Source organism: Sus scrofa, chromosome X, assembly GCF_054392235.1.
Source record: "Sus scrofa isolate SSC_HxYL_T2T_F1_AM1 chromosome X, Sscrofa_HxYL_maternal_Yorkshire_Landrace_v2.0, whole genome shotgun sequence".
NCBI classification, from domain to species: Eukaryota; Metazoa; Chordata; class Mammalia; order Artiodactyla; family Suidae; genus Sus; species Sus scrofa.
In genome coordinates this window covers 63,765,424-63,786,706 of record NC_139401.1, presented here as the reverse complement: position 1 = coordinate 63,786,706, position 21,283 = coordinate 63,765,424, and the positions used below count along the sequence as shown (strand labels likewise).

Below are 21,283 nucleotides of genomic sequence, written 5' to 3'. Positions count from 1 at the left end.
TTATCTAATGCCCAGCCTTTGAAGTAGCCTGCTCAGACAGTATAGCTATCAAGGGATCATTTGAGGAAACAGTAGCTCCAGCTTAAAGGTTTCCTTCACTATACATTCACTAATACCTATTTTATATTGCATGCAGCTGTTTTGGAGAAATAGAAAGGAGTCATTTTTCAGATTGTGAAACACATCAAACAGGTTAGGGAGCATAGGACATTTCCGGAAATATTTGCTGCTTTGGTGTACCTGACAGCCAAGGTCTTCAAAGAAGACAGTATATATTTGGGACCCATGTAGGGGCTTCTAAGCAAAGCTGGTGCCAGCTGAAGTTGATTTTAGTGAAAGCAATAGTTTAGCACTCAAGCTTCATAATAATGACCCACCATTTATAGAGTATCTTCTATGTTTCAGCTATTGTACTAGGTGATCTTTTCTTTTAATCTATTTTTTATTGTTATTTCCCCAACACAATTTTTTTCCACTGTAGAGGTGCTCTTTATACATAATTGCTATGCTGATAACAACCTGAAAGGTAGCAGTTGTCCTAGCATCTCTACAAATGAGGAAACAGAAGTAAGTGCAGACATGATATGCTTGAGATCACACAACTAGTGTACAGCTAAGATTCTAAGCCAAATGCATCTGATTATAAATATACTGTGTAATACAAACTACTCACTCTCCCTCAATTATCATTTATCAATGTACCAGGTGCTATACTAGACCATTTCTATAAATCATAACTATGACAGAAAAATTTATCTGAGTAGGTACCCAGCACAGTGCCCTCTCAAAGGACAGGAACTCAATCTGTTCAATGATCAAACAACTTGAATTAGTGAGTGATTATTGATAATAGAAATAACAGTTCTAATGAATGTGGTAATTGGCTCTATTTTGAAGTTATTCTTTTAAATGACTTCAGGTCAGAGATTATTTCCTTGGACAAGCTAGATGGTGAACTGATATTAACTTGCAGACTTGTTAATCTAAGTAGAGGGCTTCCCATTCCAGCAATTGGGCTGAGGAAAGCCAGTGACTCCCAATTATACAAATTCTTCCATCATGATTTGCACTGGGTTATTGTTAAGACCATCAAACTAGAAATAAGAGGGTGTGAGCCCAAGCTCTGGATGCATTTTTTTAAGTGACCAAATAGAACAAGTTAATTAACCTCTCTGAGCCTTGTCATATGAAATGGGAGTAAAAGTCCCTCTGATTCATAGGATTGCTATGAGGATCAAGTGGAATCATGTATTCAAAAAGGTTCTATATCCTATAAGATGGAAAAATTTAGGTGTTTGGAAATTGCTTGAAAAGATTAAACTGAACTCTGTTACATACATGACACCAAGACACCCAGCTGAATAAGTGATAAGAATTAAAGCAACTTTTTCTTTTCTCTCTCTTTTTTTTTTTTGGTATTTTTTCCCCCTGTGTGAACTCTCTGTTTTTGGCACAGTGCATACATAGCCAGAGTCCTTGGGCTTTCTTCCCAGGGATTTTATTGGCTAATAAACCTCAGCTTTTTTAAACTAGGAAGGTATTAGGGACAGTCTGGTGGCTGTAACTGGGCCTTGTGAGTCAGAAAGACAAAAAGGGGCCTTGACAGTCAACATGCAATGTCTTCAAGGCAGCAAGTCCATATTATGGCCCAACTGGCCTTAGATGGTCTTGGATGAGGCCTTGATCCCTAGGACTAAAAAACTACAGGGGCACTACACACAGTATGGGAAGAGTTGGATGAGGAGGGAGTTTGGAGTTACAAGGGGACCTGGGCTAAAGTTCTGGCCCTGATACCTTCTGAATGTATAACTGTAGGGCAAGAACACTACCTCTCAGAGCTTTAGTGTCTTTATCTATAAAATAGGGAGAAGAATATTCTATAGGATTCTTATGAGGATCAATTCAGGTAATATATATGAAACTGCTCTGTTCAATATAAATTCCTATCTAATTGGCAGTTGTCATTAAATGGCAGGTTAATCCTTGACTCCACAAGAAGAGGTTTGGTTATGAATGTTTCAAAAGTCTATTTCTCATAGAAGTTTAGGATTAAGAGAACCTTTAAAAAGTTTATCCTTCACTTATTTCCAAACTTTGTTCCCTGGAGCCTTAAGATTCTGCAAGAGGCTTCTCTAGGGGCAATGAGGGAGAGGCACTGGCTTTAAATCAACCAGCTACATTTGGATCTGTGTACCATGTTTCTGAGAAATAAAGAGTTTGGCTGCTAAAAGAACGTTTGTGAATCACTGGATAGAGTATCTCTGAGTCTTCTTTAAGCTCTAACATTTTAGTAATCAGACATTTTCAAACAACAGATGGCCAAGGGAGAAAGTGAATTCCCCATCACTGGAGGTATCCATGCATAAGTTAGACAAACACTTCATATTTCTTTCACTATCACCTAATATTTCCTGCCACTATGATCATAAGGTAGTTTAAAGAGCACCAAGAGTTACTTGAAGTAAAATTGGAAAACAATCAGTTCAGTCCAAACCACTTTTCATACATTATCCAGATGGAAAAACTGGGACCCAGAAAGGGAAGGGATTACACAGTGAGTTACCAGCAGAGCTAAGACTAGAACCTAAGTGTTCTGACACCTACTACCATACCATATTTATAAGAACTCCTGTGGTATGGATCCTAAGAAATATTGAAGACAGAATATCAGTCAGGCTCAAGATTATCTTTAGGATGAGCTTGTGTGTGTGCATGCAGAAGAGTATCTTAAGGCATATAAAGGTATGGCTATGTGATCATGAGGAAATGCTGACTATGTCTGCGGGTTGAACGTGGAAACATGGTTTCTGTGTGCTGATGTGAGGCATATGGGATACTCACTAATGCTACTCTTCTCTTTGATTTCTGAATTTCCTTATGTTTAATGTAGGGATTATACCAATCTCTTCCCCCAAGAAGGTTATGGTGAGGACTACATGAGTTAAAGGGCAAGAAAGGAACAGACATGGTGTTTGGTCCATAGGTGCATTCAATAAATATGATCTCCCATATCCCGTGCCCCCACTTTCCTTACCAGGCAAAGCCTTGGCCCACTTGACCACATGTACAAGCTGTCTTTCGCCTAGTTCATTGAGGCTAGAAAGCAAGGCCGCAAAGGAGTCAGGCTGGTTGTTGTCATGTCCGGCACACACTACGCCTGGCTCAATGGCTTCTAGGACATTCAGAAAGATGGGCTGACACTCATAGCCTTCAATATGTGACACTGTCAGCTTCTGGGCTGGCTCCTCAGTGGGGCTGGTGGCACTGGAAGCCTCCCCTTCCTCTTGTAGTTTCAGATTACCAAGTTTCTTCAGTTTCCGAGCTATTGGGAAGGAAGGTAAACTTAGATTTATTATCAGTGGCCAAAAACACATAGCACAGCTACCCTGTTAGAAAAGCTACCTGAGCAAAGAAAATAAGGATATTCATTCCCATTGATCATAGACTCTAAACTCCTTTAAGGGCAAGTGCTCAGTTTAAACACTGGTTACATGAATGATATATCATTCTAAATTCCTACTAAATTCAAACTTTCGTATCCTGCTTTCTCCCTGACCTCCTTGCCAGACAGACCTAGTATATCCTTGGATTGGGCTATGCCTAAATGCAGTCCCCAGTACTCATATCTTGGACCTTCAATTAAATCATTTACTAATGAATTCATGATTCACTCATTCATTCAAGAAACATCCACAATTAGGGCTTTGCTTCTTTGTGGCAAAAAAGGGCATAAGCGTAACCCAGTTTGTTAGGGGAGAAATAAATGCCACTAAAAATTCTAAAAATTAAAAACTGTACAACTGGTGAACATTACAACAGGGGTGTAAAAAAAAAGAGGAATATAACAATCTCTCTGGAGAGTTAGGGTCAGGGAAATGCTTATGGTGACATTTGACCCGGACCTTGAAGAGTAGTGATTTCAGCAAGCAGAGAGGGATGGAAAGATCATAAACAAAAGTGCCGAATGTTTAGGGGAAAAAGTTATAGACCAGTGTGGCTGGAGGGTATATTGTTTGTGTAGGGAGAGTGGCTATTTATAAGGTTGAAAGCAAAGATGAAGCCTGACTTTAAAGGAGCATGTATATCAATCATATTGAGAAATTTGAGCTTTGTCTCATAGGTGAAATGCAAATACAGAATGTTTTAAATCAAGTAAATGATGTACTTGTGTCTATGTCTAGCATGTCTAGCAGATTGCTAGTGTAGGGGACTAGAAAGGCAGATTTGTTGAAGAAGGACTAGACTTGTTCTATAATCCCACTTTTCAGTCAATGAATGAAAAGTTTCTGGTGTTGCTGCATTTCCCACTTGACCACTATAACAGCTTCAGGTATTGTCAGACATTTACACTCACAGTTGAGCATACATTGTAACACACATATTGATTCTAGTAAAAGGGAGAGGGGGAAGCTGAAGTCTGAAATCCTCAGTGGTATCAAAGAAATAACACAACATCGCTGCCTCTATAATCTGCCCCAAAAATGAAAATCATGCTAGGAAGCAGCCATTAAAATGATTATAGAAATAACATTATTTAAAACAACAACAATAATCTAAAACTCAAACCTTAAAAACCATCCTCCCCTCATGCTCTCATGCACACAATTTAGAGGTGCTTGGGCATTGAGATGTTTACTTTGTGCTATTTTCCTTAGCATTTATATAGGCAGAAATATAAATAATTGAAAAGATTATAACTCTGAGGTCTAGCATAGGCAGTTGCACCAGAGCAGGCCATAAACCACTTTATCTCTAATCCCTTTAAAATAATAATAATAATAATACATTTTAAAAGGTACAAAACAAAGAGAGAAGCTGATTGCTCAATTTTAATGGATGAATACAACAAGACCTGATGCTGATCTGTTTCTGGCTCATGCAGAAAAAGATACTTATCTGGAGCTGATTTTCAGCTCTAATTAGAAAAATAAGTCCTGCAATGCAAACTCCAATCATACTGCAATTCAGTAAATCAGTGAAAGAATGAATCACACGTTTGGATCAACAGCTAGGGTAGAGGAGGAGAAAATAGGGGGATTGGTGGTGCAAGAGGAGTACAGAGAAGAACTCAGGGTAAAATAACAAAGGAGCTTGGAAAGTCAACACAGAGTTCAAGATGACCTTGTCCAGCAATCATTTCTGCAAGGCTTGGGCACAGTCAGTAATAAGGAGATATGCACACCCACTGTCAACTCCCACCTCCCATCTCCCATCAAGGGCACAAGCTAGAAGGTATGGGCAGGGGTAAGCTCATCTTGTCCCAGAGCTAGTGGCCTGGCCACCACTATATCTTGTTATCCAGTGAACCCACTGCTGACATGGATTCTTGTAGGTAGCTTCACAGACTGGCAGTGCCTACTGAATATGCTCCCCCTGGTACAGTTTCTAGAGGTAGACCCCATCAATGGAACTTTCTGGCCTTGAGCTCAGAAGTTGCCAGATCATGTAGTCCCTCTCTTGGACTGGGAGAGGACAGAGATGTAATTAGCCCTAAGCTTGAGGCAACTAAGAGATATACGGATATTTATTTTTTTCTGAAAATTCTATACACCACACTTCTTAAAAACATCATTTAATTTCACAAGGATCTTATGAGGTGAGGAACATTTCCTATTTGGTAACTGAGTAAGTTGAGGTAACACAGCTATCAAGAAACAAAACCTAGTAATCGTAACCCAGTCTGCTGACTATGAAGCTAAAGTTCTTGCTACTATATCATGCTGCCTTCCCAAGGAGTCTAAAGCCCTAAACCCTACTTCTAGCTGAATAGCAAAGCTGAGGAGTGGGACTAGGGTAATACACTCCCTGGTTTTCACTACTACCCTTGACTCTAAACTTCAGTAACTAACAACAAATCCATAAGGGAAGAGGCAGGAAGCTTTGAGAATACTCCACTTACTTACCCAAAGTAGAAAAAAGTTTGGGTACTATAGTGGTTTAAAGATTCACAGCATGACAAAATAGGGTCCTTAGAACTCATCTCAACCAGGGGGTCACAGAATTAATACACCTTCAGTGTCTACACAGGTGTGTGTGTGTGTGTGTGTGTGTGTGTGTGTGTGTGTGTGTGTGTGTGTTTGTAGGAGAAATGGTGGGAACTCTGGTGGACTGAAATTAATGCTTTACTGCCTCCCTGTCTCTGCGGTGCATGTGCACATAAATACACACATACATATACTCCTAGAAAGCATTCATGTAATATTTAAAATGAAAAATGCTCAACATTTCTGCTTATTAAAGAAATGCAAATCAAAACTACCATGAGGTACCACCTCATACCAGTAAGAATGACCATCATTAATAAGTCCACAAATAACAAGTGCTAGAGGGGGTGTGGAGAAAAGGAACCCTCCTGCACAGTTGGTGGGAATGTAAACTGGTACAGCCACTATGGAGAACAGTTTGGAGATACCTTAGAAATCTATCCATAGAACTTCCATACGACCCAGGAATCCCACTCTTGGGCATATATCCAGACAAAACTTTCCTTAAAAAAGACACATGCACCCGCTTGTTCACTGCAGCACTATTCACAATAGCCAAGACATGGAAACAACCCAAATGTCCATTAACAGACAACTAGATTAGGAAGATGTGGTATATATACACAATGAGATACTACTCAGCCATAAAAAAGAATGAAGTAATGCCATTTGCAGCAACATGGATGGAACTAGAGACTCTCACACTGAGTGAAATAAGTCAGAAAGACAAAGACAAATACCATATGATATCACTCATATCTGGTATCTAGTAAACAGAACAAATGAACCTTTCCACAGAAAAGAAAATCATGGACTTGGAGAATAGACTTGTGGTTGCCTGGGGGAAGGGAGAGGGAGCGGAATGGATTGGGAGCTCGGGGTTAACAGATACAAACTATTGCTCTTGTAATGGATTAGAAATGAGATCCTGCTGTGTAGTACTGAGAACTATGTCTAGATACTTACAATGAAGCATGACAATGGGAGAAAAAATTATGTATACGTGTGTGTAGCTGGGTCCCCATGCTGTACAGTGGGGAAAAAAAAGTGTGTTGAGGGAAATAACAATAAAAAATAAATTAAAAAATTTTTTTCCTAAAACTCATCTGTATCCCAAATTTCAATTCAGGCCCTAGCCATTATTTCAGGCCTAAATATTGTTAATCCAAAATTTCAAGTCAAAGATGGGGAGGCTGCAGCCAGAGTGATCAAGGTCACCTAGTGGCAGAGCTGAGACTACAACTGGAGCTCTTATTCCTAATCTAGAGTTCCCTGTGCCATATCAGCTCTCTTTTAGACTCTTTTCTACTCCATCTCAGTAACTGCATCTCTGAGCTCCTCTTGTATATGAACTGTCCAACACAGCAGCCATTAGACACATGCGGCTACTTAAATTAAAATTAATTAAAATTAAATAAAATTTAAAATATAACTCCTTAGTCTCACTAGCCAAAGTTCAAATGCTCAAAAGCCACACGTGACATGTGGCTGCTACAGTGGACAACACAGATATAGAACATTTATTTCATCTTACGAAGTTCTAAGGAATAGTGCTATTAATTTAGAGTGGAGCAGCTGTCCCATTTGTCATGCCCAAATCATGATATTAATAAAGAAGAAAATTATCTAAATGAATTGTATATAGATGAATGTGTGGGCTTTTCTAAAAGGTGGAAGGACACACAGAGAAGTTGGTGCTGGTGCAATCAGAGAGGTACGCTCTGTCACCTCGACTCTCCCACCCATGACTCAGATCTCAGTGGAGTGATGACTCATGGACCTAAGCAAACTCATTACAAGCAAGATCAATATGTGCAGAGACTGTGGGGAGAATCCATCAGCATAAAAATAATTCCCCTTCTCTACATAGTGCTAATGAAAACTTGGCTAGCCACATTCCCACTTGCCTCCAGGACCTGGGTAACGGTAACGTGCTGTCCCTGTGGCCACAGTGGCCCAAGTTGCACCAGGTGTTCTGGCCTCTCTGCCTGAAGAGGGTGACTGTACTGAACATAATTGAAATCAGATTCCATTCATTCTGTTGGAGGATCCTCTGTTCTCTCTTTGCAGCAGAGGCCAGCATGTTGCTAGACGACTTGGAATGCTGGACAATGAGGCTTGCTAGTCTCAGCTGTTACTCAATGCCCAAGGCCTTGTTTTCATCCATGAAGGCCGCCCCCACACCCTCCTGTATCCTGCACCTGAGCCCCAGAATCAGATCTAACTCTTTCATGTGAGGTACAGGTTTGCTAGCCCCCTGTGTTATGGCAGAGACCCATTGGTTTGATCAAATTGAGTGGTAAAGCCAGGATAAAAGGGGACAGTAAAGGCGACTAGTTCCAATGCTATGTGAGTTGCTTTTGCATACCTTCCCTGTCTTTCAAATGCAGGTCAAAGCAGTGACAAGAAAGGAAGGTACTTTCTTGTCTGTACCTGATCTTTAGGAGATTGTAACTCTTGAAATGATGCCTGGATCCTATGGAGAACTCACTTTTCAGCCTAATGGCATTAAATCCCTATGTGGGCTGTCTGTCTCTACAGCACAAGAGAAAGATTTTTCAAATCAGGTTCAATAGTATATCTCTCAGGAGAAGTAGATGTGATTAATCTGTAGCTTCTATAGCCACTATGACCCTTAGGCACTATTACAGCCTCATTCCTTGCCACATCAAGACGCAGATTTTCTCATTCATGGGCAGAGGGCAGGTAAGGTTAGATAAAGTTTCCAAAGTAACAGAAAGTTCGAGTCACTCTCCCTAAGGTCAAGGATGTTTCTCTTCCTCACATTTCACCATGGAGTTTAAAGTATGAAAGAATCACTTCTTGTGGTAGTTAGGCACAAGATGGCTACCCACATTCCCAAACCCCTGGTGTATGCGCACTTTCTTTTAGTTATTTAGTCAAACACTAATATAGGTGCTGTTGTGAAACGATTAGGCAGATGTAATTAAGGTCACAAGTCAGTTGAATTTTAAGGGTGGTTATCCTTGATGGGCCTGACCTAATCAGATAAACTTTAAAAGATATTGGGCTCTTTCTGCTAAGAAATCCACGGAGTCAGTGGGATTCAACAAAAGGAAAATTCTCTGTTATAGGCTTTGAAAGCAGAGAGGTCTACATGGCAAAGAATGAGGGCATCCTCTGGGAACTGAGAGGAGCCTCTGACTGACAGCCAGCAAGGAAACAGAAACCTTAACCCTACAACTTCAAGGAACTGAATCCTCCCATAATCATGTGGGCTTGGAAGAGGATTGTGAGCTCCAGATTAGAATGCAGTCTGGCCAATAGTTTTATATCATCCTTGTGAGACACTGAGCTGAAAATCCAGTCATGCTGTGTCAGACTTTTGACTAACAAAACTGTGAGCTGATAACTGGGTACTAAATTCAAGGTAATTTCTTAAGCAGCAGTGGAAAACTAATATACTTTCCTTACAAAAGTGTGGTGTGGGCAATATGATAGGCTTTGGAATCAGACAATCTTGGGTTCAAATCCCAATTCCATCAATTACTAGCTTAATAACTTTGAGCCCATTGCTTAGCTCTCATTTCATTTCTTCCTTTGTAAAATGGGGGTGCCACCACCCATTTCTTAGGAATCTTATGAGAACTAAATGAGAGAGAACGTCTTGCACATAGTGAGCCCTCCAAAATGATTCTTCATTCTCCATTCATCATTCATTCCTAAAGAGTAGAGAGTGAATGGCAAGAGACCAAACTCAGGCATGGGACAGCAGGATTAACACAGAATCAAATATGGCAGAGAGGGAAGGAAAGAGTGACATTATGAAATGAGAAGGTAACTGAGCATCTTCAACACAGAACTTCCTATAGAGCTGAATTTGGGTCTTAAATGTAATACTAAATGCTAACTAAACATAAAACTACACTTTGTACAGAGCTGCAAATTATGCGTGAAACCAAACTAGGCTTTATTCATGTGAATGTTTATAAGTATGTGTGTATGCAGGTGCTTATATATTATAATGCTTAAATCTATGGGTCATGAACTCAAATACCTTCACTAGTCAGGGAGATACATAAATGCGTTACAACAGCCTAGCGAACATAAATAGGATGGGCTAGGGACAGTGAATGTGATTGATGCCCTGCCTAGGGGCAGTCTAAGTTTGTGCTGAACAAACAGAATTCTGCAAGTCAATTTTGGCCTGCGGAAAGCTAGTTTGTGGCCTCTGGCTTAAATCATGCGAGCCATCTTTCCATCCACTAGGATTAGAGTCAGGGGATCTCACTGTACAACTTCAGGCTTAGAAGTTCAGAAGAACACTGGACTAGGATCCAGGGGAGTTCACTATATGATCTCCAGAACATCTTTTTCCTTCTTTTTCTCTATTTTATTGATATATGTATAAAGGGTAGTAGTTAACTGCAAATAATCTACAGCCAGACTGTCACACTGTTAACCCTGACTCTATTGTTCACTAGCTGTGTTACTCTCGAGCCCCTCTGTACCTCAATTTCCTCATCTGTAAAGTGGGGATAGGTAACTAGTACCAAATTAATAAGGTTGTTAATGAGGAATATAGATACTGTGGTGGTAGAGGAAAGATTCTATGCCACCAGAAGAACCCTCCAAGACTGTAGCATGGTGAAAATTTTCATTGAATTCAAGGAGGCAGAATGTAATGATATAAAAGTTCTAAAATATTATTCATAATAAAAGCTTTTTATTATTGGTAGTGGTATTCAGAATCATATGGGATGTCTGACATTGAACATATCCCTTGATTTCTGTTACACTTCAGCTTTCACATCTGCCCTGACTACTGCATAGGGTTATTATTAGGAGAAAGTGAGATGATATCAGTGAACGTACTCTGAATTCTATAAAAGGGTATGTCAATGATCAGGCCGAAGACTGGATCTCTAGCTAGAAAACATTCTTAAAAACTCTTTAGAGTGGCAATCTATAAGGAGTATTGCCTTCCATCTTGGGCAACTGGTCTCAAGCCAAACAAAAGTTGAGGGTCAAACTGACAGGTTTTAGAATCCTAATAATAGGATTTACCTCACAGAGTTGTTTTAATTTTTCACTAAGAGAATACATGTAAGATGCTTAGCACAGAGTAAATCCTGTGGGTCAATAAATGATGCTTCTTACTCTTTCTTGATAGTTGCCCCACATTATTCCATGTCATTCCTTTTATCTCCAGCAGCTGAATTTCTCTCTGAAAAAGCTAACTGATGAAACATATAGGGTTTTCACAGCAATTGAAATCAATATGGAAAGAGAATCAAATTAGAAGTTTCTCCAGATATCAATTTAGTACAGTAATGGAGACAGAAGGATTTTGCAAGTTTCTTTAAGGGCCCCTGAGAAGAGACAAAGTGGGCCTGAGCATGTGGCTCCAATAACCCCAAGTTCTTTCAAAGCAGTGCTTTCTTCTCTATTTTCATTTGGGACTCTGCATCATATTTTATTTGAAGCAAAGATTCCATTGCCAAGAAAATGTTTGAAGCCCCCAGCTGTTGTCTATCTCTTCTTTGCCCACTGAAACTAATTCCTACTTTAAAGATGAGTAGACTGAAGGCCAAAGCTAAGTCTTGCCCAAGGTCACACAGCTACATAGTAGCAGAGCAAGAATGAGAACCAGGTATCCTGACTTCCAGTGCAGTGCTCTTTCAATTTTATCAGCTAGAGTAGCATGTTAGTTGGGAGAAGGATTAGTTGGAGATGAGTGAGGAAGAACTAGGACAGGGATAAGAGACAGGGAACAGAGCCAGTTCTTGGCAGGCATGGAGTGAAATATTAGTAGGGGGTGCATCCAAGTCTAAGTGTACACAAATAAGTGTAGACCAAATTCTCTCAGGCAAGAAGCCTCCTTGGTCCTTCTGCCCATGCCCCCATTCTCCTCTCAGTCCCAATTCTGAGTCAGAAGAATAGCTATAGAAAGGAATATCAAATTTTATCTTTCAAGGTTTATGTTGGACTATTTAGTCTAATGGCTTTTAGTTCATGGAGGAGTAAATGTAATTAATAATAGAATGACATGCAATGCTGCATATCCTTGCCAAAGCACAGGATCTGGCATAAACTATTTCCAAGTCTACTCTCTCTGACTACTGAGCCAGAAGAAAGAGGCTCACTGTCCAGATGCCATCCTGGGTGAGGGGCACAAGGTCATTACCAAAAACCTGCTCATGTGAAACTGCAAAGCCTGGAAATGCTTTTGCATACCAGGCTTTTCCACTGGAAAAAGTAACTACATGAATTTAGAGCATACATGCTTTTACAATTACATTTAAACTGACATTAAAAACAAATGTGAAACAGTCCAAGCTGAACAGGTCAGCATGACCTGGAAAGCAAACGAGAGGAAAAAAAAAGAAAAAGAAAAAGAAAAAAAGGCCCAATGTTAACAGCATTAATTCTGTCAGTCTGTTGTAAATAAGAAAATACCATGGGTGTATTAATGGCTTTATTAAGGGAAAATTCACTAGCAGAAATATGCAACATTCAAACAAATAGAAAGCAGTTAAAAAATAAACCACATTAGACTTTCAATCCACATTAGGGAAACTCTTGTTGGCCTGGAGATTAAAATTCTGCCCTGAGGAGGGGGAAACTCCCCTCCTTCCTTGAAGCCCTTCCTTGGCTTTTCTCCAGAATGTTGCTGAGTCAGGGGAAGAAAGAAGTATGTGTGTGTGTGTGTGTGTGTGTGTGTGTGTGTGTGTGTGTGTGTGTGAAGAGTGAGGAGAAGGACTTGGGTGGAAAATGTAGGCCCCAGGCAAGGTTGGAAGAGTGCTTCTGACTCTCATATTTGTCTACCCCTGGCCTCAAAGACTAATTTAAATATGAAGGCTCTGAAGCAGAGACAGAGCATAGTAAGATATTACACACTCTAAGTGACTCTCCTCTTACATTGATGCAAAGTTTGAGGCTGGCTTGGGAAAGAACAGGCCTCACATTTGATTAAGAAGCATGTGTATGATGTGACTGACCAGTGTGGGGCACTAAAACTAGAAGTAAGAGGTAAAGTCTTGTCCACTTTTATTTCCACCAAAACTTCAATAGAACACAAGAGAAGTAGGCACTGGTTCTTGGATTTTGCATTCCTCCTGCTTTATGGAAAGTTCAAATGTGTGTGTACTTCTAAAAGCAGTGTCATATTAACTTTGGGAATAAGGAGAAAAGAAATGTCTGACTCTAGTCTCCTGCTTTGTTTTAAGAGAGGTGTTGGTTGGCTTCTTGGGGGTGTTCCACAAGGAAAGTCAGAAATCTATTCCTTGTTTACTGAACTTCTATGGATCAGCTACAACCTTCAGCTAAAATGATGGAACATGAGGTTAAGATCTAGATCCCTGGCAGTGGTCCAGAAAAAAATGGTGGTAAGCGGAAACTTATGAACTACCTAATAACCAAGTGAAAATGGCCATAAGATCCTCAGATAAGCACAATGGCATTTTGTTCAAGGCAGCACCTTGAGTCCCATCAGCAGAGCTTCTTCCCAGCAGCACCATAAAACTGAGCCAGAGCTTCACTGCACCCACTTGAGTCAGTGGTTGATGTCATCATATACAATCAAGAACAATCAAAAAGCACTCTGCTAGCGCTAAGTCATATTACAGAAAACAACAACTCATGACACTCATGGCTACATGAATGGTAACTGCTACTGCTTCTAGAGTTAGTCCTCACAACATCCCTGTGAGGTAGGGAAGCAACATCAATTCCTCTGAGAGGAGCCAATAACTAAGAGAGTAGCCCCCAGACCCAACATGAGAGTCTCTGTTGAGAAGCAAGGGTTTAAAGCCTTAAGCTTCAGATTCCAGATGTTTCCAGGATATCTACTGGAGTGCTCTAGAACCCTCATTTTGAATGAGGCAGGTCAGCCTTTCTTTAATGTCTGGTCATTATGAGATGCTTGCAATATCCAAACTGGAATTTTCCTAATATGAAAGAGAGACACTGGTGAAAGTAGCAACTTAAAGATGGACTAGCATGTAGCAGGCCCCATAATCAGATACTTGAGTCAGATCCTCTGACATAGGAGGCAGCATGCAGAATTAGGGAGAGGGGGGTAGCTGCCATTTTGGACTAGGGGTTGCCTTTTCTCATTTCCTACCTACCTATAATATAGAAATGAGACTGGGAAATCGAAAATTCTTTACTTGGAGATTTGGTTTTCCCCCCTTTTCTTTTTTGCTTTGCTGATGAATATACTAAAGAGCTTATATATGTGTTTGTATGTGCCTCTTGGTACACAGTGGGCAAGAATTAGTTTATGGTTGTGGTTGGGGGGAAAGGCTGTGGAGGAAGAGAAGGGAGGTGGAATTTAACCGTCTCATTAGTGGCCAACAAAGACTCCCCATTTGGTCTTCTGAATTTCTTGCAGCAGCCAAAATATCCCATAATATTAAAAGCATTATTACTCAGCTTGGACATGAGAATGCTTCAAAATTAATGTCTGTATGCCTAACAGTCCACTAATCAAAGCTTCCATGCCTCATTTTCTACCCTGGGGAGAATCCTCAGTCTCTTTCGTTTTCACTGCGGCCAGCATGATATACCACACTGTGCAGGCCCAGGCTGGTGACCTTTTGTTTTGGTCAAGATCCAGATTTTCTTTTTAGTTCCAAATGCCAGTCCAAGTTTTCTGCAGGTGATTTTTTCAGGATTGGTGCTTACCTTTTTTTAAATTTCTGACTGCTAGAAGTCTGAAATGTCCCTCAATAATCAATTTTCACTTCAGCAACAGAACCACTGGTTCGATGGGTTATTAAATGGGGGAAGGAAATACCTTTCTATGGCTTGCTTAAGAGATCTAAAAAGTGTAGCAAGGATTGAACATACTGAAGAAAATGGAACTTGATTCCAAAAGAGGTGAGCCACAGTAGTGATGCCATTTGCAGTTTACTTTCTAGATATCTGTTGTTATGGAAATATCACGAATAGACAATTTGAAGGCTCTACTAGTTTATGGCTGGCTGTGTATTTTCCCCCTTAGTTCTAATTCATATAAGCGCGATCCTAAAGGATGTAAAAAAAGTCTCTAAAAAATCATTGTGCTCGGGTAAACTGTCTATGTATAAGTTCAGGACAATAAGAAAATATTCTAAACACTTTTGTTCATCTTAAGGCATACATTCTCTAATTTATAACAGCATGTGGTAGTCACTCTTCTCAAACCAAAAGAAAAATGTTTTCATACAAAAAAATTATGTTATCAGCTCAAATGAAACTTTTTTCCAAATTGTTATATTTGTAAAATACATGACCATTTGTGGCTGTGTACTCTTAGCTTTCCACATACTGCCTTAGAAAAATATTGCCTATGACATCATTTTACTCTCTCAAAAGCAACTGAGGGAATTTGGAGCATTTGCAGCAAAAGTAAACAATAGTAAAACCTTCTACTGCTATTACACTTTAAAAACTCAAGGATTTTAAGTGGAAATTTTACCAGTGAGCTACTTAGTCAAGTACCAGGTATGAGGTATCATCAATTTTGATGATTAGAGAAAATTATACCTCTAACTATATAGTTCTTGAAAAGTAAATATTCAGAGACAGACTACAGCAAATATACATTCTCCTAGATAATTTGGTTTGGTGGAATTAAAACATACAGTCTCTGGTCTCTCCATATATAAGTTCACTTGATAACTATAATTACAGAGAGAAATACACCTTTTTTTCTCCAATATGTCATCGATTATGTTATGTAACTAATTGGAGGAGGGTGACATTGGCCTTGGAGGACAGATTACAAGGGTTGATTCAAGGGTGAATTGAATTTGGGAAACTGAGGCTCAGAGAGATCTAATGATTTACCCAAGGTCATCAAGATAGTAAGTGACAGAACCGGGACTATTCACAATAGCCAGGACATGGAAACAATCCAAATGTCCATCGACAGATGATTGGATTCGGAAGAAGTGGTATATATACACAATGGAATACTACTCAGCCATAAAAAAGGATGACATAATGCCATTTGCAGCAACATGGATGGAACTAGAGAATCTCATACTGAGTGAAATGAGCCAGAAAGACAAAGACAAATACCATATGATATCACTTATAACTGGAATCTAATATCCAGCACAAACGAACCTTTCCTCAGAAAAGAAAATCATGGACTTGGAGAAGAGACTTGTGGCTGCCTGATGGGAGGGGGAGGGAGTGGGAGGCATCGGGAGCTTGGGCTTATCAGACACAACCTAGAATAGATTTACAAGGAGATCCTGCTGAATAGCATTGAGAACTATGTCTAGATACTCATGTTGCAACAGAAGAAAGGGTGGGGGGAAAAATGTAATTGCAATGTATACATGCAAGGATAACCTGACCCCCTTGCTGTACAGTGGGAAAATAAAAAAAAAAAGAAAAAAGAAACAAGGCCTGTCTGTATCCTACTCAATCATTGTATTTCCACTATACACAGTACATTTTAAAACTAAAAACAAAAACAAAAAAACCCAAACCCCAGAAATTGTAGTGCTGAGCCACATGTCATAGTGTTGATGTCAAAATTTATAGAGTAATTCTACTCCTCTGTGCATGTCTCAGTTATGCAGATCTGTAGAGAGCACTCAGATCTGAGAAATTTGTGTGGGGAGTAGCACTTCGCAGAATTGAGACTTATTGCTTGTATCTCCAACCTGGAGATGTTTTAGGGCTCTAATTTACACAGTCAAAGTAGAAGGGAGGAAATCTCATTAAATGAGTTCCACATTGTTAATTCTTTATTATACTCTGCTGCTTGCTAAACAGAGTTTAGAGGGGATTCAATCATTGGGAGGGCACTGGGACTCAAATTCTACAAATCTGTGATTTCTAGGCCTCCTAGTTGATCAATGAGTGTATGTGGTAGTACAATGATGAGGTTCTGAGTGGATGTTGGTATGCTGGTCAGAAAATATACAAAAGGACTGTAAAACCTTAGGGCAGAATGCCTAGATATCCAAAATATTTAGTGATCACTCTTTGAGCATGATTTTTTGATGATGCTCAAAGTCATTATATTTCCCAGAACTAATACATTCTGCATGCTCCTTGGATCAGGAATATGTACCTGTGGCCCTAAGATAACTTGGGCTTTGGGAATTTCCCATCATGGCTCAGTGGAAATGGATCTGACTAGCATCCATGAGGATGCAGGTTCGATCCCTGGCCTTGCTCAGTGGGTTAAGGATCCCACATTGCCATGAGCTATGGTGTAGCCTGCAGATGCGGCTGGGATCCTGCATTACTGTGGCTGTGGCGTAGGCCAGCAGCTACAGCTCCAATTCCACGTGTAGCCTGGGAACCTCCATATGCCATGGGTACGGCCCTAAAAAGACAAAAAACAATAATAATAATAATAACTTGGGCTTTGACCTGAATTATATCCTATCCTTTGTGACAATAATACTACAGACCAAACATGGTTTAGAGTTCATAGTAGCCTCTGATGCATACTACTGAGGTGTGATAAGGATGGTCTGCTCTTGGTCATGAAATCATTCTTGATTGATTCTCCTGGTGAGCAATACACATGTAGATATATACATCTATAAAATGGATGACCTGGGCTAGGGATATAATCTTCCTATACACTGGAGTATTTCTCTATAACCAAGTTTTCCAAAGAGTATTCTATAAAATAGTGGTTTTGTAGGATATTAAGAAGTATCATGTGAAACAAAGTTTCTGTGCTTGAATTAAATTTGGGAATCCTGAGTTACCAACCTCACCTCCTCAGGTTACTTTATTGTAATACTTTCCAAGGTCTATGATAAGCTAACATGTACTGTAAATCTCCCTGATGAACACTATAATACACAGGTTTTCCTAACTTATTTGACCACAAAAATCCTTTTTCATGGTCCTTATCACATAACTATTTTTCTCAGAACCCGCACCAGACAGCATTGGCCTAAAGCAAGGCAACAACTTGTACAATGGAAGGACTTATGCACATGGTCAGCACTGGTAGGCATTAATTGAAATGGAGGCAACTAACCTCAGGAACCAAGACTGTAATCCTAGGTTTTTTTTTTTAATTGATGCTAAAAATTTCTCTTGCTGATTCTACCTGGCCAATTATCTCTTTTTATAAAATTTAAGCCATCATTATACAATATTCATGCTGCCACTAATCCTCTTTAAAAACAAGTAAACATGCAAATAAACAAAATGATGAGTGAACATGAGCCATGTCATAGCTCTTCAACTACCTGAAGTTTGAATATTTGAGCATGATAACCAAGTATATTTTCAATTTGGTTTCTGCTTACCTTCCATATTTCTGTAGATATGGCCATATTAAACACTTTCTATTTCTAAAAACCTCAATGCATTTTAAAAAATTTCTCTGTGCCTTTATCCAAACTGTGATATTTGCCTTCAATGTCCTTTCCCTTCCACCTCATTCAACTTCTTCCCAGTCATTTCCTATTTATCCTTTAAGGTTGAAGCATATTAATTATCACTGTGTCCCCTTGTTTAACTTTCTGAGGGCAGGGACTGTATCTTATTCATCTATGCTCCCCCCAAATGCCTACCACAGTGTCTGGCACATAGTTGATGCTCAGTGAATATTCGCTAAATGGATAAACAGATGAGTGAATGTATGGAAAGATGAAATGGCTTGCTAGTTGACTGGCTGGAAGGATAAATGGATTGATAGGTGGGTGAAGAAATGCTGTGAAAATTTTCTCTTGAAAAACCATGCCATGATGGTATTTCAGCTCTTACATCCAGGGCATGTGATCCAGAAGCAGCAATGCTGGGCTGCTCTTAAGCATGGAGAACGAAGAAAGAGCTGGCATCAAAGCTGTTTTCGACACTGGAAGTGACAAGGATGTTCATAGTGTCCGTGGCAACATCAGATCAGGACACTCTCTACCTAGAGAATCGTGGAGGTTGTTAAAACTTGCAGATATGTTACCAGTTTTAAGTCATAGATGTAGAGTTCAGTCTCCTAGTAGGAAAAAGACTTTTCAAATATGCTAGAGTAACCTCTGAAAAAAATGCTGCACACCTCAAATTCTCACATTCTCTGGGGGTCTATGTTTCTTCTCCTCTTCTGAGGTTTGGCTGCAACCTGAAATTCCTAAAAGGCCTACCATCTTCCGTGGTTCAAGAGAGGAGGGAGTAAGAAGGGACCAATGTCATGTACTAAAAGCTTAGAACTCAAGAGTTGCATAACATAGAAAGAAATAATGTTTTGGGAGGAATAGGAGAGAAAATGGGAAGGAAGGAAGGGTCAGGGAAGAAGGTGGCAGGTAAAGGTAATTCTTTATTTCTTGTCTCATCTTGGAAACTGGGAGTATATCTTTGGGAAATGCAGATAAAAGTGAGAGATGGCTGTGCATTTATTCTAATTATGAATTGTAAAAAAAAGCAGCAGTTGATTCACCAGAGAGAAGGTGCTTCTCTGGACAGTTATATTTTTAATAATTTTCTTAAATGAAAAGCAAGCAAGGAGGTTAGTTTATTGAAGCAATTAGCAGCATGTGTTTTTTTTTTTAAAGTAGCCAGAAATTAATTATATTCAACTAAAGGCCTATTCTTGTTGTAAATGGCAGTTGACAGCCTGGAGGTAGTCTTTAAGGGAAACACTCTGGGAATACAACCATCTCTGGGATCCTTTCAGAAATACCAAAAGCTTCTAAGAAAAGAAGAATCAACAGGTGGATAGCTCTAGAAGCACAAAGGGAAAAGGTATGTATTTTAAACATCTCTGAGCTAAGGAGATCCCATTGCCAAACACTATAGAGAATGCCAGATTAGAGACATTGAGACATCAAGACCAAGCAGCCATCAGCTGCAGAGTGCCAGCTCCTCTAAGCTACTAAAACAGAACTTCTGCCCTCCACTCTGTCAATAACCTATCCATACAGTCTAGACACATGATATATCTTACTTAGGGATGACCTGAGGTAGCTAAAATTACTATGCAAGTCAAAGCACTCAAGTATAGACTATCTATACTTCTGGGATAGCAGATAGACAATAGAAAAAAAGGGGGCTGATACAGCTTAACCTTATACAAATAATCTCAAAATGGTAGTGCTTAAAAGGTCTTTGCTGAAGCCCACTGCCTCATTTTTATGATGAGAAAACTGAGCCCCAGAGGGGAGAAGGGACTTGACCAAGGCCACATTCTTAGTTGCCATTTTGGAATATAGTATACAATTTTGAATGGAATTATGGGGAAATAAGACAAAATTATACAAATTTTCCTTCAAGCTGATCAAAATGTTGATGCTATATCCATATTTTATGCAAAAGGAGTATTCAGAAAGACTACCATTATTGACACTTGCTTTCTTTTTCCATTGTTTGAGTAAAGGTGTAGTATACATTGAATTTGCAAGTTAAAAATAAAGTCAGGATGGGTTTGCAGCAGAGAAGTAGGGAATGTGGAAAAAAGTTAAGCAAAATGGAGTTTTTCAAATTATGGTGTCTAATAGATAAACACTTGGGTTTTTACTGACATAGTACTCAAACATAATATATAATTCCCTTTTAGGGTCACACCCACGCCATATGGAAGTTCCCAGGCTAGGGGCTGAATTGGAGCTGCAACTGCTGGCCTACACCACAGCTCATAGCAATGCCAGATCCTTAACCCACTGAGTGAGGCTGTGGATTGAACCCATGTCCTCATGGATACTAGTTGGGTTTGTTATTGCTGAGCCATGGTGGGAACTCCCCAAGAAGGATCTTGATGGTACTTTTGGTATGACATGACCAAGAGTGACTTCTGGGGATGATCTGCCTGTTGGAGCTATTACATATTACAGGGCATGCCAAATAACTCAGTGATAAAGCTGACTGAGAAGTGCATGAACAACCTTACCAGCTAAATTGCTAGTGACCTTAATGTCATAATAAGCTCTCACATCTGTCTAGCACTTTGTCATTTAGCAAGTATGTTCACATTCATTGTGCCATCTGATTTCCATTATAACTGTAAGAGTGGCATGTCTAAATTACAGATGAAGAAATTGAAGGTTAGAGGGGGCACAGTGAATACTGAAGCTGACTGGCCCTTTAACCTAGGTCTACCTGACTCCAAAGAAAGACCATTTATCAAGATTCCTTGTATCTTGTGAATGCCTCTTTGAAGTTTGCCATTCTGAAACTCTATTGCCCAGCATGATGCCTTGAACACAGTAGACACTCAGTAAATGTAGAAACGGAACTGAAACCAAAGCAACCACCACACTTCTCAGTTTATTTTCATTGTATTTGCCATGCCCATTCAAATTTGAGGACTCTGTCTAGTATGTCAATTTGAAAACTTACTATACCATTCTCTTCAAGAAAGTAATTTACAGATTTAT

The 21,283-nt window shown here is 39.6% G+C and overlaps 1 protein-coding gene across 2 annotated transcripts in view; it reads right to left on the bottom strand.

Annotated features, from left to right (window-relative positions):
- The window catches only part of AR (androgen receptor), a 200,058-nt gene that overhangs the window by 19,630 nt on the left and 159,145 nt on the right, over positions 1-21,283 (bottom strand). For both annotated transcript variants that reach the window (XM_013986227.3, NM_214314.2), the window contains 1 exon segment: positions 3,035-3,322. In XM_013986227.3, coding sequence (XP_013841681.1) covers positions 3,035-3,322 — 288 coding nt within the window.